The 17,477-nt window shown below is 45.5% G+C and overlaps 4 protein-coding genes across 7 annotated transcripts; 1 reads left to right on the top strand and 3 right to left on the bottom strand.

Moving 5' to 3' along the window:
* Positions 1 to 36: 36 nt before the first annotated feature.
* Positions 37 to 3,808, bottom strand: LOC120455899 (monocyte to macrophage differentiation factor). 3 transcript variants are annotated; one of them, XM_039642399.1, is made up of 5 exons: positions 3,573 to 3,808; positions 1,841 to 2,105; positions 1,559 to 1,749; positions 1,267 to 1,486; positions 37 to 1,194 (listed from the first exon to the last, which is right to left on the bottom strand). In XM_039642399.1, exons 2-5 carry the CDS (start codon positions 2,093 to 2,095, stop codon positions 913 to 915), a joined length of 948 nt encoding a protein of 315 aa, XP_039498333.1. In that variant the 5' UTR covers positions 2,096 to 2,105; positions 3,573 to 3,808; the 3' UTR covers positions 37 to 912. The 3 variants fall into 3 exon arrangements, with proteins under 3 accessions (XP_039498333.1, XP_039498332.1, XP_039498334.1); XM_039642398.1 differs by lacking the exon at positions 3,573 to 3,808 and adding an exon at positions 2,166 to 2,269; XM_039642400.2 differs by lacking the exons at positions 37 to 1,194; positions 3,573 to 3,808 and adding an exon at positions 2,233 to 2,523 and having other exon boundaries at positions 1,271 to 1,486.
* A 348-nt stretch (positions 3,809 to 4,156) lies between these two features.
* Positions 4,157 to 6,058, bottom strand: LOC120455898 (HMG box-containing protein 4). 2 transcript variants are annotated; one of them, XM_039642395.1, is made up of 3 exons: positions 5,921 to 6,058; positions 5,352 to 5,864; positions 4,157 to 5,261 (listed from the first exon to the last, which is right to left on the bottom strand). In XM_039642395.1, exons 1-3 carry the CDS (start codon positions 5,952 to 5,954, stop codon positions 4,555 to 4,557), a joined length of 1,254 nt encoding a protein of 417 aa, XP_039498329.1. In that variant the 5' UTR covers positions 5,955 to 6,058; the 3' UTR covers positions 4,157 to 4,554. The 2 variants fall into 2 exon arrangements, with proteins under 2 accessions (XP_039498329.1, XP_039498331.1); XM_039642397.2 differs by lacking the exon at positions 5,352 to 5,864 and having other exon boundaries at positions 5,921 to 6,041.
* A 361-nt stretch (positions 6,059 to 6,419) lies between these two features.
* LOC120455741 lies at positions 6,420 to 7,691 on the top strand. Its single transcript, XM_039642163.2, has 2 exons — positions 6,420 to 6,991; positions 7,369 to 7,691. Exons 1-2 carry the CDS (start codon positions 6,740 to 6,742, stop codon positions 7,675 to 7,677), a joined length of 561 nt encoding a protein of 186 aa, XP_039498097.1. The 5' UTR covers positions 6,420 to 6,739; the 3' UTR covers positions 7,678 to 7,691.
* A 146-nt stretch (positions 7,692 to 7,837) lies between these two features.
* Positions 7,838 to 11,851, bottom strand: LOC120455740 (frizzled-4). Its single transcript, XM_039642162.1, has 3 exons — positions 10,124 to 11,851; positions 9,823 to 10,061; positions 7,838 to 9,758 (listed from the first exon to the last, which is right to left on the bottom strand). The coding sequence occupies exons 1-3, from the start codon at positions 11,137 to 11,139 to the stop codon at positions 8,884 to 8,886; spliced, it is 2,130 nt and encodes a 709-aa protein (XP_039498096.1). The 5' UTR covers positions 11,140 to 11,851; the 3' UTR covers positions 7,838 to 8,883.
* Between the last annotated feature and the right edge of the window lie 5,626 nt (positions 11,852 to 17,477).

Below are 17,477 nucleotides of genomic sequence, written 5' to 3'. Positions count from 1 at the left end.
AAACAATTATTATTTAGCACCCCACAAACATCTAAGTATTTTCCCACCATTTGGAAATAAACAATTTATTAGAAGCCATCAGCTCTAGAATTAACGCCATTACAACTAATCGATCTGCACCATAAATACGAGTAGTACACACAAGCAATATCCGCCGATCGAGCGAGCCAGGCCCCAAAATATCAAGCGTATGTGTAAATTTGTAAATCACCTTCTCTTCAGCATCTGCGAACACATCGATTTTGTCCCTGAGCTCGCCAATGAAACTGGCCAAAGGGGCTGGGCTCGCGGATCGGGACGCCCTCTTAATTCTATCTAGATGTGTATATGGTATATGGTATATATATCGTATATAGTATCTGTATAATCTGTATAATCTGTATAAACATGTATAATGTAATGCGGGGCTAGGCGGGCTTCTAGTGTTCAAAAGGCGCGAGGAAAACTCTATCGGATATTTGTACAAGTTCAATAATATTCGTGACCTTCGCCTTTTGAGTACGTATCAAAGTCTTTTGAGCAACACATGGCCACAACGGGAGCTGTTATGGTTACTAAATATTTGAATATATCTAATAATATCAAGTAAAATCGAGGGGTGGGAAAGAGAGAGAGGGAGAGAGGGAGGGGGAGACATGAGCACTCGCACAATTTGAATCTTTGGCAAGACCGCAGATACTGATCACAAGAATCGTTTCGATTTAGTTTTAGTTCGTAATGCTAATGGCTACAACTAGGCTAGGCGTCCTCGCTCGATTAAAATTTGGCTAATTGTGGAGCAGAGACTCGGGTACATTGGGTACATCATAGGAATACGTTACGCATGGCTGACAACATCGAATCCCTGTCGTTAAGTACTCTAAGCTCTAAATTCGCTTCTTTTTCCCCCAACATTTGCTTTGACGCATTCGCTCACGGTGCTGTGACAACATCGCTGGGATAAAGGTTCACCAGGATGGCGTAGTAGTGACATCCGGCGGCCAGCACCACAAACAGATGCCAAATGGCATGGGCCATGGGTATCGTACCGTCCGCCTTGAAGAACACAATGCCCAGTATGTAGAAGCCGCCGCCGAACTTCAGCTGCATCATTCCATGGAAGTGGTGGCCAGTGAATACAACAACTAGAGCGGGTCCCAACCCCATCACCAGGTAGAAGAACGTCTCCAGACACTTGTAGCGCTCGTGGAAGACCTGAAAATCGTGGAAGATCAAATGAAAATCACCTTAAAGGAGAGCCACTAGAGTGCTAGTGTATAAACCAACCTGCTGGTAGGCAATTCCTATGCCCGCCATCAGCCAGATGACCCATTCCATGCAGAAGAGTATGGCTGAGTGGTCGGTGTTCTCCAGCGTTAGCCAGGGAAAATATGACCCGGCAATGAACACATAGATCATGGCCCTATCGCAGCGATGCAGCACGTTCTTCAGACCCTGGTACGTCTGCCAGCCGAGACAGGGCCACGCCTTCACATTCTTCGGTGGTCTGGGAAGGGAGGTAGAATCAGTGGTTACATCAGCCTGCGAAGGGTCACTTCAGCACTAGCGCACTACTTACTTGTGCTCGGCGCAGTAGCAGGAGCAGTGGAAGAAGGTGGACACCGTGAAGAGCATGCAGAGGGCGCCGCCGTAGACCCAGGAAACCAGATACTGACCGGCGCTGGATGAGCGCTCGAACAGCTTGATGGCCGCAAACACGGCGGGCAGTATCCAAATGCCGTGGGTAATCACATTGGCCACCTGCTCGATCTGTTTTTCGGGGGGCAAAACAAACAAGTTAGTGTGTGTTTTACTGGACAGGTGTGCATACATATGTGTATATATTATAGATAGAACTCACCTCCGTTGGCTGGTAGGCACAACCGGGCTTCGCCTTGGCATTCTTCCACTTGACGTTGCGCAGCTGCAGCTTGAGATTGGAATTCGTCTGGATGATGGACTTCCAGAACTTGCTGAATAGATTTTCGAGGAAGGCGTACTTCTGCTGCAAGTCCTGCATCAGACTGAGATTTCCATTTCCTGTAGCGTTTCCATTCCGATTGCGATTCAGATTGCGGATTCCACTTCCGTGGCCGCTTGCTTCGCTGGTGCTCATCGTGGATAGACTGTGGATTAGATTGTGAATTGGTTGTCCGACTCGCCAAATTGATTGATTGCCGACTAACCCGGCTAACCCAGCCATCCACCCACACTTCCCCTTTTTATGGCCAATTGATTATCACCCGTCTTTATCTTTATCTTTAGCTGCGGCTTTTGGGCCGCAAGTGATAAGCACTGGCCACTGGCAATCGATGGACAATGGCTACTTGAGACATTCCTGCATTGAGCTAATTTATGCTCATTTAGTTGCGCACAGACAACTTGCATACAATGGCCCAAGGTTGGCGATTTTGACCCGATCCGCAATTGAAACCAGTTCTCCGATTGGCGGCCGCTTATCTCGCGTGCCGAGAACATGGCTCAAAGTCCGTTTCGGATGAGATACGAACATGCCCATCCGCGGACCCACGACGATTATGAAGCTCACGCAATCCGATTGCATTTGCAGTCGAAAGTGGTCTTCAATGTGGTAAAGTGCCAGAGTAGTAATATGATTATATTCAAAGCACTTTGTTCGTACACAAGGAAATGGTTTCAATGTCTGGCAATTATTTGGCAAATGAATGCGAAAGGCTAGTTCTAAAGCCATCTCAAAGTCAAATTCAAATGATAATTTGAGCTGCTAGAAAAACCACGCGCTCAATTTAAATGCAAACCTTGAGTTTTCTTTCAATTCTTGTATATATCCAGATGGTTAGCACTACGAAATCACGATTTTCGATTCAATGCGAGTAAATCAACCGTAAAAAGTGCCCCCTCTGCAATTATAAACATTATAACTTTTATGAATATGCCTATATTTAAACGCACCTGCGAGGACTTGAAACTTTTGGTGGCTTGTCTGCCGCGGTGCTTCTCCTTGAATTATGACAACTTTTCAGGTGAACCAACGATGTTGGGTGGGTGGGTGGTTCCCGTGGCGCCCCCAAAAGTATGCCCCATTGGGCGCAGTGGGCGGTCAGGGGGTGGAAAAGCATAACAAATACATAATACTCGCCCCTCCTCCCCCCTCACCCTTTGGCATCTATCACCATAACGACTATGCTAATCGTTATAAAAATAGATGCCTCAGGCATTCCTTATATTGCCAATTACATAGCAGCGGGCGGGGGAACCAGTGCACTGAGAGAAAATGATTTGCGCGCCAAGCGAAATTTGAAAATTCTCATTTTTCTGATACGAATATATTTCCTAAACAAATTATTCAGTTCAGAATTAAACTAATTTAATTGATTTTTTCTATCTTTAATTTTCAAATTTTTCCAACATCTTGGGTATTTAGCTCAGTGCACAGGAAGATTGTTTACATCTGCCATTCAGAATCAAACGCCGTACTAATCCAATTTGTAGCGCTGCCGTCACGCAATTCGCCCTTTCCACCTGTCCACCTGTCCCGATCACATCTTCTACCAACCCCCCTTCCCCACCCCGGAAATGGCTGGAAAAGCCCAAGCTTGCGAAGGGAAACTCACCGTTAATTTGGTGCCGCGGATGCGGATGCGACTGCGGATGCTGTGCGCGGCAGAAGTTGGAAGCGGTTGTGGAGGTCAGGTGCCCAGGATCCTGGGCGGAAGCGGATTCGGAATCCCAGGCCCACGCCGGATTCTCAGGGACCCAGAGCTCGCTGCACTGCATCCGGGGAACTGGGGAGATTCGATTTGGCGTCCGTTTTTTTTATTTACTTTCCGCGGACTCGCTAGTGGTGGCAGCGCGGCGATGTAACATCGATACCTTGCCGTTGTAATGCTGGGCCCAAGGCATCGATGGCGCACCAGCGATGTGCCATCTCTAGCAAGTGAGGAAATAATTAACGTATTTATAAATATTTCAAATTGTTAGCATTGCTGGTAGTGCATGAGTTTTTCACTTATTTCAGAGCAATTCTAAGACTTTTTAAGCTATTTCATTTGTATAAAGATTTTTGGTCTGAGAAGGAAATCATTTAAAGTTTATAAACTAGTCTAAGATTTTATTTATTATTTAGTTTGTTATAAAAAGGAATTTATATTGCGCTTGCTTAATAGGCTACCATTTAAAATTGAAATAAGAAACTAAGTGATCGTGTGCTGCACATTTATTGGACTTATGTATTATAGGATATTCCATGTTTCATAATTCTTCATAATTTCTAGTACGTTTTCGCTTATTTATAATTTATTTAGCACAATAAAAGGGAATAAATAAAAGCAATACTACTTAGCTTTTAATCTAAAAAAATATGAAACACAAAAGTTCGAGGGAGACCTTTAGATAGTTTCACTTAACGAGGATCGAGATGCTTCTGCTTATCGACTAGGGATATCCAAGTGGTTATTTGTGTTCAGGTGTTGACTCACGCTAACTCCTAGCTAGCATACAGATACATCTCCAATGGCGACTCTAGCCTCCGCTGGAAGCTCAGCTGCCTGGTATGGTTTACTATATATATATCATTGGGATATCCGGAAATTGCATTCATAGGCCGGGCATTACGTACGCAATATTATCGAGCGTGTCGGCTAGGTTTTTGCTCAGTTGCACTTTGTTCTCCATGCCGGGTATCTGCGTGGTCATGCACAGCAGCGGACCCATGGCGCAGAGCAAGCTGTCCAGGAGCACGGACAAACTGCCCGACAGCGCCACGTATCCATTGTGCTTCTTGAGGCGCTCGCCAATCACCGTCAGGCTCTCGCCCAGCAGCTTCAGGTGCGCCGCCGCATCGATCACCTCGATGCTGGTCTTCTGCAGCTCCTCATGTTTCTGCTGACCGCCGCTCGTCCGGCCGCCCACATCCGCATCCGTGTGCGACTGCGAATGCTGTTTCGACGTGCTCGTTGTGGCCTGCGACCTGGCACTGCGTGTGTTGATGCTGCGTCGCTGCGTGGAGCTGCTCGCCGCTGCTGCCGCAGCCGCCGCTTCTATCGAGGATTGCTGTCGATCGGCGGCCAGTTTGCGAGTGCGACTGGTCGTCGCTCGGTTCTGAAAGATGGTCTCGTGCTGCGCAGGATCGGCCAGTGCCGTGCTGCCATTGCTGGCCATTTGGGGCGCACCATTCGGGCCGGTTTTGTCGCGTGTTCTGGCTCGGGACGCTTGGATTTTGGCCTTGCGCCGCCAGGCGTTCTTGTCCCGATTGGAAACGTTCGCCCACATCTCGCTGAGCCGTCTGGTGGCGCTGGTGAAGTCTGCAAGAATTCGAATTGGTCAATAAGATAAGGATAGCACACAAATAAGCGATTAAATATTAATAGGAAGGATATGGTAAGAAATCCTACCCAGATCCTGGAGATCTTTCTTGCGCGCCTCCCTGGCCCACAGGCTGTAGGCGGTGTAGCGCTGCTTGCCCTTGTCCTTGCGCTGCACCTTGGCACTCACCACCTTGCCGTCCTTGAGCACCTGACGCTTGTTGGCCTTCTCGCGCATGTAGAGACTCTGGCGCACGGGCGACTCCTGGCTGGTGGCCTCCGCTTGCACGCCATCGACAAGATCCTGCACCAGATTGTCCAGTTCATCGTCGGAATTCAGAATGGTCACGGCCGTTGTCGCTGTTTCCGGATGGAATTCCTCGCTATCCGAGATATTTGGATCATCCACGAGCATCTCCTGGTCGAGATCCAAGTCACGCAGTGCATTCGATGGCCTGCCGCGACCCGAGTATCTGGCTGGCTGCCTGCCGCCACTTTGGCGCCTTGTGCGCTTCTCGATCTCCTCCGGCGATTCAAAATCCAACAGTTTCGACGACTTTTTGCGTACGCGTCCACTGCGCGAAACGCCCGTCACCTGGAAATCTAATCGGGAATTGGTGACCCCGATGGCGCCAAAAGCTGCCGCGTTGTCGACTCACCTTTGGCCACCAGGTGCGAGGTGGGCGACTCCATTTTTGGCAACCCGGTTTGAAAGATTCGGATGCAATTTGTTGTAAAACAAAAAAACAATTTAAACGACGCAAATGGAACAGCTGTTTGGTGTGACCAGAGCCAAATCAGACGATGCATTGCAAGCGATAGATAGTTATGGGATTAGGTGATTAAATAATGGTTTAAGTTTTTAATATATTGTTTTGTCAACTGCTAATGGCTGTTTACACTTGTACCATGGCTCTTAATTATAATATTAAAATAAAAGAAGTGCATTTATATCATTGGCACATAAAACGTATGCACAAATTGGTTTAATTTGTATTATATATTTTAATTTTATTTAAAAACAAAACATCTTTAGATATAAACGACCAGGTTTTAGTTTGTATTTATTCTAAAATAACTGCAGTAATTACAAACGATACTATCGCCTGGCTAGCTTGTGAAACGCAGCAGCAGCTGGTCACACTGCCGCACCTTTGTTTTGTTTGTCAGTTTTTTTTTTCCAGTTTGAAGGCGGCTTTTCGTTTATCGATTTGATTTGCACCTGACTGCGCAAAGCGCCCCATGGCACGCGATTCGCGGCGATTGTGACTCGGTTTCGCCGGTGGCCCCCAACCCAAGGACATTTTGGCCCCCCTCGCCGGCCGCATTTGTATTTGTATTTGGCGTTTGACCCGCGCCCGCGTTTTCATGACCAAAACGGCGGCTGCGATTCAAACGAAGCTCAACCGCAAAAAACATTCGCGCAGCGTCAATCAATCGAGGCGGTACACTCCATCAACTGTTGATGCAACATTGCCATGTCGGTGGCGAGGAACAAGAGCGTCGGCGGCGGCGTCGGCGGCACACAAGGCGCAGCTGGAGGATCGGAGCTGGCGTCTGCAACTGGAGCAAGTGCATCCGAGACGGACAATGTGACCGCCCTTGAGCTGCAGTCCAACAAGCGCATGCTGTACTTCAGCGACGGCGTCATGGAGGAGTTGTCCTCCGGCAGCGAGGACGAGGCGGACGCGGAAATCGCTGACAAGTGCTACGATGTCCATTTGAACGAGGTAACATCCACCATGGACTACTAAAAAAGGGTTACTTCTGTGCCCGTGAAGTGATGTACTTCCTGCTTTCCATGTAGCTTCATTGTGTTGATAGAAGGAGTATCATGATAAGAGCATTTACTTGATCATTATACATCAATTTGCCGAAGATTAGCCCGTTTCTCCAGTTTTCCCGCTAATAACTATTCATTTTGGGCTATAAACGTAGCTAGTGCTTTTAAGCGAATTATGATAATGCATATCTTGCAATTACAGTGCATGGCTGTGAGCTTGCAATGTAAACAACTAGGACCCTGAGCATTAGGCGATAAGAAGCTTCCTCCACTGACCATTACTCATTGTGACTCATTTAACTCTTTGCACTTTTCGTTTTCTAGAGCGAAATGCCGCTGGGACCACGCCTGCGTTACAAGGCCAGCAGGATGGGCAATAAATTCCTGGCCGGAATCGACTATGTGGGCGGTGGGCTGGCCCATCTGCTGGGAATCACCAGCAGCAAGTATGCCAGCGAAATGGAGAACTACCAGAGGGCCAAGGAAAACGGCGACGAGGACCTTGACAAATGGCAGCCGCGCGCCATGTCGAGCAGCAACAACAACAGCAGTGGCAACAACAATCGAAACGAGACCATCGTTCTCTGCGGACCAACACGCAGCGAGGCGACCTTGCCACCCACTCGGCAATAGGCAAACGGGGTGGCCACCCACTGGGTCACCCACTGGAGAGGTGGCGGCTTTCTTGGCAGGAAGACGAAACGAAATGCTCATGGAGTAATGGCGACACTTGGAGACTCTTTTTACGTGGTAAAACCCCTACGAAACGAATCAAATCAAATCAAAGCAGATCTTAACTTTTCGACACTTTATTCGCTAGCAAATAAGTTATATATGATAATAATAAAAAAAATACACATATAAAATACAAAATACAATACATATACTGTTAGTTGGCATCCATAGCCCCTAGATGTAAACAGGTTAAGTTAGTTCGTTAGTTGGACATTTAGGAAGAGGCCCTGTTTCCAAAACCAAACCAAGTAAATCCTTGGGAAATTCTGCAGGCGTTCAGGAAAATCGCTTAGCAAATTCCGCACAAAGTTCGTTTTGGAAGAGGGCTTAAGAGCTTAAGGCGATTTTGTGTGGCTGACTTGTGTGTCGGTCAGGTTCCTAAAGCTAATGGCACACTGAATACAATTAGGCATTACGGCTAGGATTGCAATTGCGTTTTTCGATTGTTAAGTACACTTGTTTCGGCATCGGGAGAAGACAGCATAGTTGGCACCTCGGTTTTCGGGCCATTTATATTTTTTTTTTGAAGACATGAACATGCGTATCACAGTATTTGGTTGCTGCGCGTTTCTCTCTCTCTTTAACTCAAAAAAAAAGTTATATAAAAATGCTATATATGCTATGTATATATGTACGCAAAGGCGACATTAAGTCTTAATGTCTAAAAGGCAAGAGCGATTATTGAATTCGGTTACACCAAAACGGCAAAAGGGCAACTAATTAGGAGCAACATTAAGTACACACGTAAAATAGGATATGTCGCCCATCTAGGGCAATTACAATACATGGTGGGGGGGTTGGCTAGATGACCTATGACCTCGTGATTAAGGCCTAAACTAAATAAGAGCACATTTCCTGGGTTATATACACAGTACATAGATAGGTTGCCATCGTGTTCTATGGTCAGGCAAAGCAACTAAAATCGGAATTCGAGTTGCTTTGCCTTTAAGATAAACCTTAACCTAAGCAAACTTCACCGCATTAAGTTATAGTACAGTACTGACTTTGGCACAGCAGCTGCCGCAGGAACATTGACTGGAAGCAGGGCAAACATTGCCCTCAAATTGGACCTAATCCCGCCTAGAGCACGAGAACACTAGATCACTAGAGCAGCGTCTCATCGCCGTAGTGCTGCAAATGGGGATAGTAGCTGCCATGCTGGCTGTACTTTTGCGAGGCATAGCTACCTGGCGGATAATACAGGCGATGCGAGGATGTGGAGTGATGATGCTGATTGTGGTGGGAGTGCTGGTGGTGGTGGTGGTGCTGCTGCTGCTGGTGATGATGATGATGCGGCGAATGACGCTGCTGGTGATGCACGCTTCTGCCCAGCGAATAGTTGGACATTTGATTGAGCGATATGGAACCGGCACCAGGTGAAGTCTTCAGTTTGTACGGACTCGGCGGCAATGGAGCACTGGCCATGGACGGGCGCACCGAATGATAGGAGACCACCGTGCTATTGCAAGCCGCATGCGATCCACGCGAGCTACTGTGCCCGTCCAGATGTCCAGGTGCTGCTCCTGCGGCTGTGTGCTTTACCATCTTGCCATTGCTAACTTGTCGCTTGTAGAGCGTGGAAATGCTCGGTCCAAGCACCCAGGCAAAACAGCAAATGCCCAACATCAGTTCCATGAAGGCGCGCAGCAAAAACGGCCACAGCGGGGTATTGGTATCACCCGATCCCAGCCAGACATCGATGTTGGCAAACTCGTAAATGACAGCCAATAGAAGCAGTGCACATGCGAGTCCATAGATGAATAGGAATATGCCAATGCCGGAACTGCTGTGAGCGCTTAGCTGTTGCAGTTGCTGTTGCAAGCTGAGGGCATTGCTGTTCCGCAGGATCTCCTTGGTGCGACAGTGCACCAGATAGCCGGATATCAGATTCATGGAGCCAAAGATCCAGTAGCAAAAGACGGGTGTGGCCACCAATATCTGCAGCGCCTTATCCGACTGATTGCCTACGAAACAGGCGCCTAGAAGCGCGTAATTGATTGCGTTACTCGTCAAGTTCTCTGGTGTTTTTATAGCACATCTCACCTAGCAACTCGTCAGCATCCACAAAGCGGGCCACGATCACTGCTGCCGTTTGGAAGGCGGGCAATCCCCACGCCACGAAGCACACAAAGTTGTTCTGGGTAAGATCCTGCTGTGCCGTCTTGGCACTGCTCCTCTTCGCCGGGCTGCCGCCAAAGTTCGAGGGAATGGCCACATGGCCCTTGGAATCCGGACTGTGCCGACGAATGTCGCGGTGCCAGCCCAAACAGAGCACAGCCCACCTACGAACAGCAAAGAAATTCAATTAATTTCGATTATATTTAGTATAGTTTTAGTCTTATACCAAGCGCAGGCGGCCATTCCAAAGTAGTAGCGCATAAGGAAGACACTGGCGCAGGAGGCATTGGACAGTCCGTCCACGGTGAGTAGGGATTCATTGGGCGCCTGGGGATCCGTGCCGCACGCCGTGCCCGTTCGTCCCACCATAAAGCGCACTGCCCAACCCAAGGTGACCATGTTGTGGCACCAAATCAGCGGTGACAACAATCTGGACCACTTGGCGCTGGCCAAGCGACTGCCATCGCTGGCCAAAAGGCAGACGGTGGCCACCAGGGCCAAACCTAAAGCCGCGTAGGCCCACGTGGATACCCAGATCTCCGCGAGATGCTTTTCCGCCGGCGTGAATAGTATGTCCGCCTCGCAAAGTGGTGCACAGCGTCCAGATCGCGGTAGCCTCACATATAGATGCGATTTGGCCAGTCCGGAGCAATCCATAGGCAGTTTATCGCCCAATCCACCGGACATGCCCTGCCCGGGTAGCCCATACAGATCCTGATCGTGCTGCGGCTGATGCATTTCACCCGGTCCCTCCATGCACATGGTCTCGTGGTTGTTCTCACGCGGAAACTTATTGCAATCGAGGGCCGTGGGCCATGGGAAACCGAATCCCTGCAAAACCGGATGACAGCGTATCCGCACGGACTCACAAAGACTCCGGCAGGGACCAATGGCATGGACGGGCGCTTTGGGCGTGCACATGGGCACATAGGCGGCGCACAGGAACAGTTTCAACTGCGAACTGCAATCGTACTCGATCAGTGGCGCAAATGTCTGCAGGGTGTACTCCACATCCGCTTGCATTTCGTGGCCCACCAGGTTGGGCATGGAGGTCTCATTGTAGCCGATCTTGCGGCACATCTCGATGCGAATCGTTTCGCATTGCCGGAAGGCGGGGATCTCGGGCGGAGAACTGGAACTGGCACTGGCGATGGCGCTGGGATTACCACTCGTTGAGGATTTGGCATTGCGTGGATGCAGGAGGATCACCACCAGGAGACCTAATATGCTGGGTGGCTTCATTTCGGCTGGGTTACTGTCTTCTGGGGATTTTCAGTGCTCTCGTTATGAAGAATCCCAACTGGATACGTCTCTTCACTGGGGGTTCCTATTCCAGTTTGTCCAGGGAATCCAGAAGTGGAAAAAAATCCAATCCGATCTTGGGGTTTTCTTGGCGCAGGGTTCCCTCTTTTCTTCCCAAAGAATCCAAACTTTATGCAGATTCTGCGTTCTTCCGTGGAACGCTGGAAGGGGTAACCTGTTCCAGCTGCTCGCCCTATCTCACTCGCTCACTCTCGCCCTCTCTTTTGCACCCTCGCACTCGTTCCAGCAATTTCCAGCTCTCCTTCTTTGCAGCTTGTTATTGTTGCTTTTGGCTTGTCAACTCGTTAACTACCTTTTTTTTTCGGCGTCGTTCTTGTTATCGCTTCTCCTCTTTCCCCACCTCGTTCTCCTACCCCAACCACTCCCCTTTCACCACCTCACACCGCCTCCCCCCCGCTGATCAATGTCGATAAACGGGTTTTTCTTCAGGGATTAACCCGAAAACGATCTAGGAAACCATCGAAACTTTTGCACTTCTCACCGAACCAAAAGTGTATTTGATTGCTTGTGCTTAACCGAATGGCGGCGTCAGTTTGACAACTTAGCGAATTTATTCTAATCTAATTGGTATTAACATGGAACGTTTATATATTTTATTTTGTTTTTTTAGGTAAAATTCAACGTCAACTGGTCACTCTGAGCTAGAGATGGCTCTTACTCACGTCACCTCGTATCGATTGCATTTCCTCAGCGGATCTGCTATCGATATCACCAAGTCATTAAATGCTTTCAGATCAAATAGCGACCTCTGGCGGAATTATGTGTAAACACCATTGAAGTTTTGCAAGGCGCACTTTTCAAAATTAAACTTGTCTATATAATAAAACGGTAAGCAAAATAACAACATAATTATACAAAAATGCTAGAAATGTAGTTAAAGTGTGTGCTTGGCTAGCAGAGGTTTACAAGTAGGGAATTTTGCAAAATTGTGGTATATTGCGTTTAGGATTTAGAATATCTGCTTACAATTGTTACAATAATATATTTTAAAAGTTCAAAAAGTGCTTTTAAAGAACAGAGCTTTAAGGGGCGCGCTTTCCAAGTATGTGAGCTTTTTTCAAATGCTACACTTTTTTTGAGACATAAAAACAAAACGAAATATGCCGGAAAAAAACTAAAGCAATTTACTAACAATTACAAATAATATAAAACAATAGCGCGATAATACTAAATTAATTATATTTTACACCCATAAGTAGCTGCAGCTTGATATTTCAAAACCAAATTAATAGCAATTGTGGGACGAACAGCGGATTGCCATTTCTGCATTTTGGTCTTTCGTCCGTTTTGCCGTCTCCCTTTAGTTACCGCTTAGCCTCTCTTTCGCACACACATGGCGAGCAGAGGCCACGCCCATGTATTTCAACCCCCTTTGGCAAGAACACGTAACATGCCACTTTTATGTATGGGACGTGACAAATACGCACATGTGTGCGAAAGAGATGCAGCGAGCTGGCGAGAAAGAGACAGCGGCTGAACGTTTATGTGTTTTGCACGACTCCTATGCTGTGTGAGTGTGTGTGTGTGTTAGTGCGAATTTGTTGTTGCTTCACGCACACGCGCAGACGTTGAAACACATACACATATGTGGAAAGGATATGCACGTATGTATGTATGTATGTATGCATGCACATATGAATGTACATATGTATGTATGTATGAATGTATATGTGAGCTGCTGACTTTTTTTTGCCACTGCCAACTAATTACGAAAGCCAAATGAAAGTTTTCAACTTTACATCAATTTAGCAGCTAGCCCAAAGGATGATCAAAGGATATGCGAAATCCCGGCATGCCATTCAAGTATCATATGTCCTCAAGTCCTCAAACAAAATACTCGCAATCCGATGCGCTGAAGTATTCCCACTTACCTTTCTCCTAACAATCTCCAACTTTTTTCTTTTAACAGGGCGGCACTTTCACTTTTCCTTCGCGGATTTAGAACAATTCCTGCATTTTTATTTCACGCTTCTTTTCACTGCGGCTCGTTCTTAAATAAAGTGCATTTTCTTACTCCAGCATCCATGTACTTTATATATGTATGTATTTAGCTACATATATATGTATATACAACGCCTGCAGCGGGAGGTGTAATAAAAGGCCCCAGAGAAGTCGCAGTCGAAAAAAGAATCAAGGCGCATCCAGCACAGTGCTGGCCAGCTTAATAGCAGCGGTGTAATTATGTAGCTAAAGATAACTGGCCAGCTTGAAAAACTACAAAACTATCTATTATCAATAAGATTTTTAAAATTTTATTGGGCTAACTAAAATTCAAAGAAAAGGGTTTCTCTACGAAAAAAAAGGTTCCTCTATGAAAAGTTTGCTCTGCGAAAAAAAAGATTCTCTATGAAAAAGGTTGCTCTACGAAGAAAAGGTTTATCTATGAAAAAGGTTTCTTTACGAAAAGAAGGTTTCTCTATGAAAAAGGTTGTTCTACAAAAAAGGTTTCCCTACGCAAAAGTTGTTCTCTGGATTGTAAAAAGTATTTAAGCAATTACAAGCAACAGAAACAAACTTTAAAGAAACTTAAAGAAACTTTAGCCTTAAATGAACTTGCATACATTTCATTTACATATAGTATTGCCTTTTGGTGTGGCAAAAGTGTGGCATTCCTTATGCACTTGCAACTGCTGCCAGTCATGGAAAATGGGGAGGGGAACACCGTGGAAAGGTAGGTGTGCGAAAAACCCTGGCCGAGGACCTCAGCCAGAGGAAAAGTCAGCGGAAGAGCGGTGGCTGGCGAGGAAAAGTCGGTGGGAAAAACTAGGAGCGCGTTGATGCACAAAAGCATTTGCTGCGTGTAAACTTGACTTTGAAATTTGCCTCATTTGCACTTGCCGCCGCTGCATTTTGCACCTGCCAAGGATACATAAAAGCCGGATTTTTACATAAAGCCTTCGCTAACTGTTGCATGCAGTTTTGCCCAAGATGGTAAGCATTTTCCCAAGGATTATGTGAAAACGGGTTCATTTCGGTTTGGAAATGGGCAATGGACAATGGAAATTTCAATCAACTCGTTAATGAAATTGCCCCGAAAAACCGGTCACAACAATTGGAATGTACATTCATATACACTCGTATATATGCATATGCATTACAATCGAATCATATAACAATGAAACAAATCTACATACATACATATACATGTATATGTGTGAATATCCTTGCAAAGGACACGACCAAAATAGGCATGTGTGGGTTTTTGTGCAAAGGTCGTTGCTACCAGGTCGCCATATACATACATATATTATATATACTCGCACATACAGCAGATATATGTACATATGTACAAAGTGTATGTGTAGCATATATACCCGCTGTACATGCTTACACTTTTGCCTTGCACTTGTCACATCTGTTTTCCCTTTTTTCGCGCTTTTCATCTGGCTTTTCATTCAAGGTGTGGGCAAAACAACAGCGGAAAAACCGAGAAAACCCAACTGCATTACTGCATTTCACGGCCTTCTTTCTTTTTTAATCGCTTTAAGATTTTACTCCTGATTTTGCGACTTTACTTCGCACGTTTGGTAAAGACTTATGTTGCTTTTTTTAAAAATTTTATATTTATAAATTTATTTACATTTTTCTTTATTATGTTACAAGTTTAATGAAGCACATTTGCTGCAATTTGGCTTATTATTAATTGCCGTCGGTAGTTTATAGCTACATATGTATGTATCTGAAGCATTCATAAGAATATTTCATTTGTTGGGTTAACTTACTTTATAATGATTATTAGTTTTTTCATTAGTACTTCGCCATTTTATTGGGCTTACTTACTTTATAATTATTATTATTTTTTCATTAGTATTTCCCCATTTTCTTGGGTTAACTTACTTTATAATGATTTTCTTTTCATTGGTATTTCCCCATTTTGTTGTGTTAACTTACTTTATAATGAGCCTTTTTTTAATTTAAAATATTTCCCCATTTTAATAGTCCCCTGAATTCCGCAAATGTGTTGATTTTGTGGCCCAGCCCTCGTAAATAAATACTTGTTGGCACCGATTAATCATTTCCAGCTGACCACTGACCACTGGCCATTAGTTCATAAATCATGGGCAAATTGTGAGATTTTGGGCGCGCCGACAGCTTTGAGCCACGGCGAGTGGTTTGCACCACTCCGATCCTGTGGTTTCACCAAGGATCTGTCTGTCTGTGTGAGTGTGTCCTAGCAAAGGTAATGTGTATGTGTATGTGGATTTGTATTCGAAGGGCACGAACGCAGCGCACGCGTAACCTTTGCACCCCGCCCAAAAGGTCTCCGAATGGCCACTGGTCACTGGTCACTGGCGAAACTCGAAATAGGGTATGTAAATTCGTTTGTCGACATCCGGAAACGCTGTCAACCCGATTTTCCGGCTTATTTCGCAGCAGTGGCGGCGGCAGAAAGTATTTGCAGGGTGCTTCAATGCAAACTTAAGATCACAAAACATTAAGGTTAAAATTGTAATTATTATAAAGACGATTTAGAAAATGTAGAAAATTAAAATGTACATATATTTGGAAAGATTTATATATTTTATGCATAAATCTGGCAATAATAATATCCCGAAACCCCTTAAAACTACGCCCATGTGCTGGGCAGGGGCATTCCTCCCCGAAGAGAAAAAAACATAATCAGAGAATTGGACTTTGATGAAATGGTGGACAGGGGTCACTTGCGGTATTAAATATTTTGAAGAGGGTCGCCGCTCGCGCTGCGCAATTTCCAGCTTGATTTATATACAAATTTACAGATCTGCGCGGATATAAAGTTTGGAAATCGTTTCGAAATCGGGTTTTGGGACAGGACAGAACGTTGTTGTCACGCCCAGCACTTTTCATTGAGGCGTTTTTGGGTTGAAGATGGAACAAATGAAGAAGGGTTGAACTGTGTGAACTGTGGCGTTTCTGAAGTCGGCAGACACAGGTCAATACTTTGGTTAATTAATTTGGCCAAAACGGGATTTGCATGGCCTGCGGAGGCATCTCTCCTTTTACTCCTTCTGGCGGATTGCTTCTTGATTATGATTTGCATTTATTACCGGCTTGTTATTTGTTGCTGTTGTTGTTGTTGTTCCAGCTGGATGGTGAATCCAATCAAAGGTATGGCAAAAAGGGCTTTCTTTGTATTTTTGCTGCTTTATCGGGTCAGCGAAGCATGCAGTGTACTTCATATTTTCCACCGAAGATACCAAACCAAAACCTCGTTTTTGGGCATCCAATCTGCGATTCCCTTCGATGGCACATCAATCTGGGCATAATGGCCCCAGATAATAGTGTTTGTTTGTGTGCCAATACATACATATGTATATATTTATATTTATGTTTATATATACTCAAGCATTTAGCGATGGAAAGTAGCTGAGCATCGTGACTGCTGAAAATTGCACTCCCATAATTGTTTTAGTTGCATATCAAAAAAGTTTGCCAAATCAGGTTGAAAGTGTTTACATTTGAAGAGCAAAAATAATAATGTTGCACATGGCTTTTTGCCTTAAGTCCTGCGTGAGGTCCTTGCTGAGTTACTTCTCCTTTTGCCGAACGTGTCACGCACTCATCGCTGCAACAGAAAAAAAAAAGAGAGAAAATAAATAAATAAATATATCCAGTCAAGCTATCTTTCTATACGTTGGTAAGCAGGTGCGTGCCTCAGTCTATCAGCGAGCACTTTTCAATTTCCAGGCAACGCAGCGTATGCGCGATGGCAATCTGTTCGTCTCTCTGGGTCCTTTTAGTCCCCCCCCCTCTTCCACCTAACCCCCCCCCGAAAATTGAAGTCCTTGCCTTTGCCATGGCTATACATTTTTTGTTTTGCATATTTTATATTTTATGCATGATTGTTATTGTTTGCAGTTTGCGTGGAATAACGTTTCTCGGCTTGTGAGTTGATCCGAAAGCGGCTCATGTGCCTCCTTGTGCCGGTATCCTTGGCATATCCTGCAGCTCCTTAAGCTCAAGTCGCTCTAGCTTCGCTCTACATACAATTTTTGGCCGCAATTACGAGGGCTACATACATATACATGTACATATATATATATGTATGTATATATTTTGTGTACGTACGAAACACAACTGATTGGTACGCATCATATTTTACTTTTCATAAATATAAGCGCGCCCATCTCATTTGCATATAGCCAGCGACGAGCGCACCGATTTTCCCACTCTATAAAACGCTCCTGTTCGTTTCTTTTTTTTTATTTTTATTTTCTGTAGCGGGCAGGCAACCGAGACCAAAAATTGAAACAGCAACAGCAGCAGGAAAAACCGGG

The sequence above is a fragment of the Drosophila santomea genome, chromosome X, assembly GCF_016746245.2.
Source record: "Drosophila santomea strain STO CAGO 1482 chromosome X, Prin_Dsan_1.1, whole genome shotgun sequence".
Classification (NCBI taxonomy): domain Eukaryota; kingdom Metazoa; phylum Arthropoda; class Insecta; order Diptera; family Drosophilidae; genus Drosophila; species Drosophila santomea.
Note: the sequence above shows the minus strand (reverse complement) of the source record. Positions and strands in the feature narration are given on the sequence as shown.

Excerpts from the sequence above, each read along its gene's own strand:
- LOC120455899 (XM_039642398.1), bottom strand. Across the intron at positions 1,487-1,558 it reads TGCTACTGCGCCGAGCACAA|ACCACCGAAGAATGTGAAGG; the intron begins GTAAGTAGTGCG and ends CTCCCTTCCCAG. Across the intron at positions 1,195-1,266 it reads TAGGAATTGCCTACCAGCAG|GTCTTCCACGAGCGCTACAA; the intron begins GTTGGTTTATAC and ends CACGATTTTCAG.
- LOC120455741 (XM_039642163.2), top strand. The coding sequence starts at position 6,740 with ATGTCGGTGGCGAGGAACAAGAGCGTCGGCGGCGGCGTCGGCGGCACA. Across the intron at positions 6,992-7,368 it reads ACGATGTCCATTTGAACGAG|AGCGAAATGCCGCTGGGACC; the intron begins GTAACATCCACC and ends TTCGTTTTCTAG.
- LOC120455740 (XM_039642162.1), bottom strand. The coding sequence starts at position 11,139 with ATGAAGCCACCCAGCATATTAGGTCTCCTGGTGGTGATCCTCCTGCAT. Across the intron at positions 10,062-10,123 it reads GGAATGGCCGCCTGCGCTTG|GTGGGCTGTGCTCTGTTTGG; the intron begins GTATAAGACTAA and ends TGCTGTTCGTAG. Across the intron at positions 9,759-9,822 it reads GGATGCTGACGAGTTGCTAG|GCGCCTGTTTCGTAGGCAAT; the intron begins GTGAGATGTGCT and ends ACGCGCTTCTAG.
- LOC120455898 (XM_039642395.1), bottom strand. The coding sequence starts at position 5,954 with ATGGAGTCGCCCACCTCGCACCTGGTGGCCAAAG. Across the intron at positions 5,865-5,920 it reads CTCGCACCTGGTGGCCAAAG|ATTTCCAGGTGACGGGCGTT; the intron begins GTGAGTCGACAA and ends ATTCCCGATTAG. Across the intron at positions 5,262-5,351 it reads GAAAGATCTCCAGGATCTGG|ACTTCACCAGCGCCACCAGA; the intron begins GTAGGATTTCTT and ends GAATTCTTGCAG.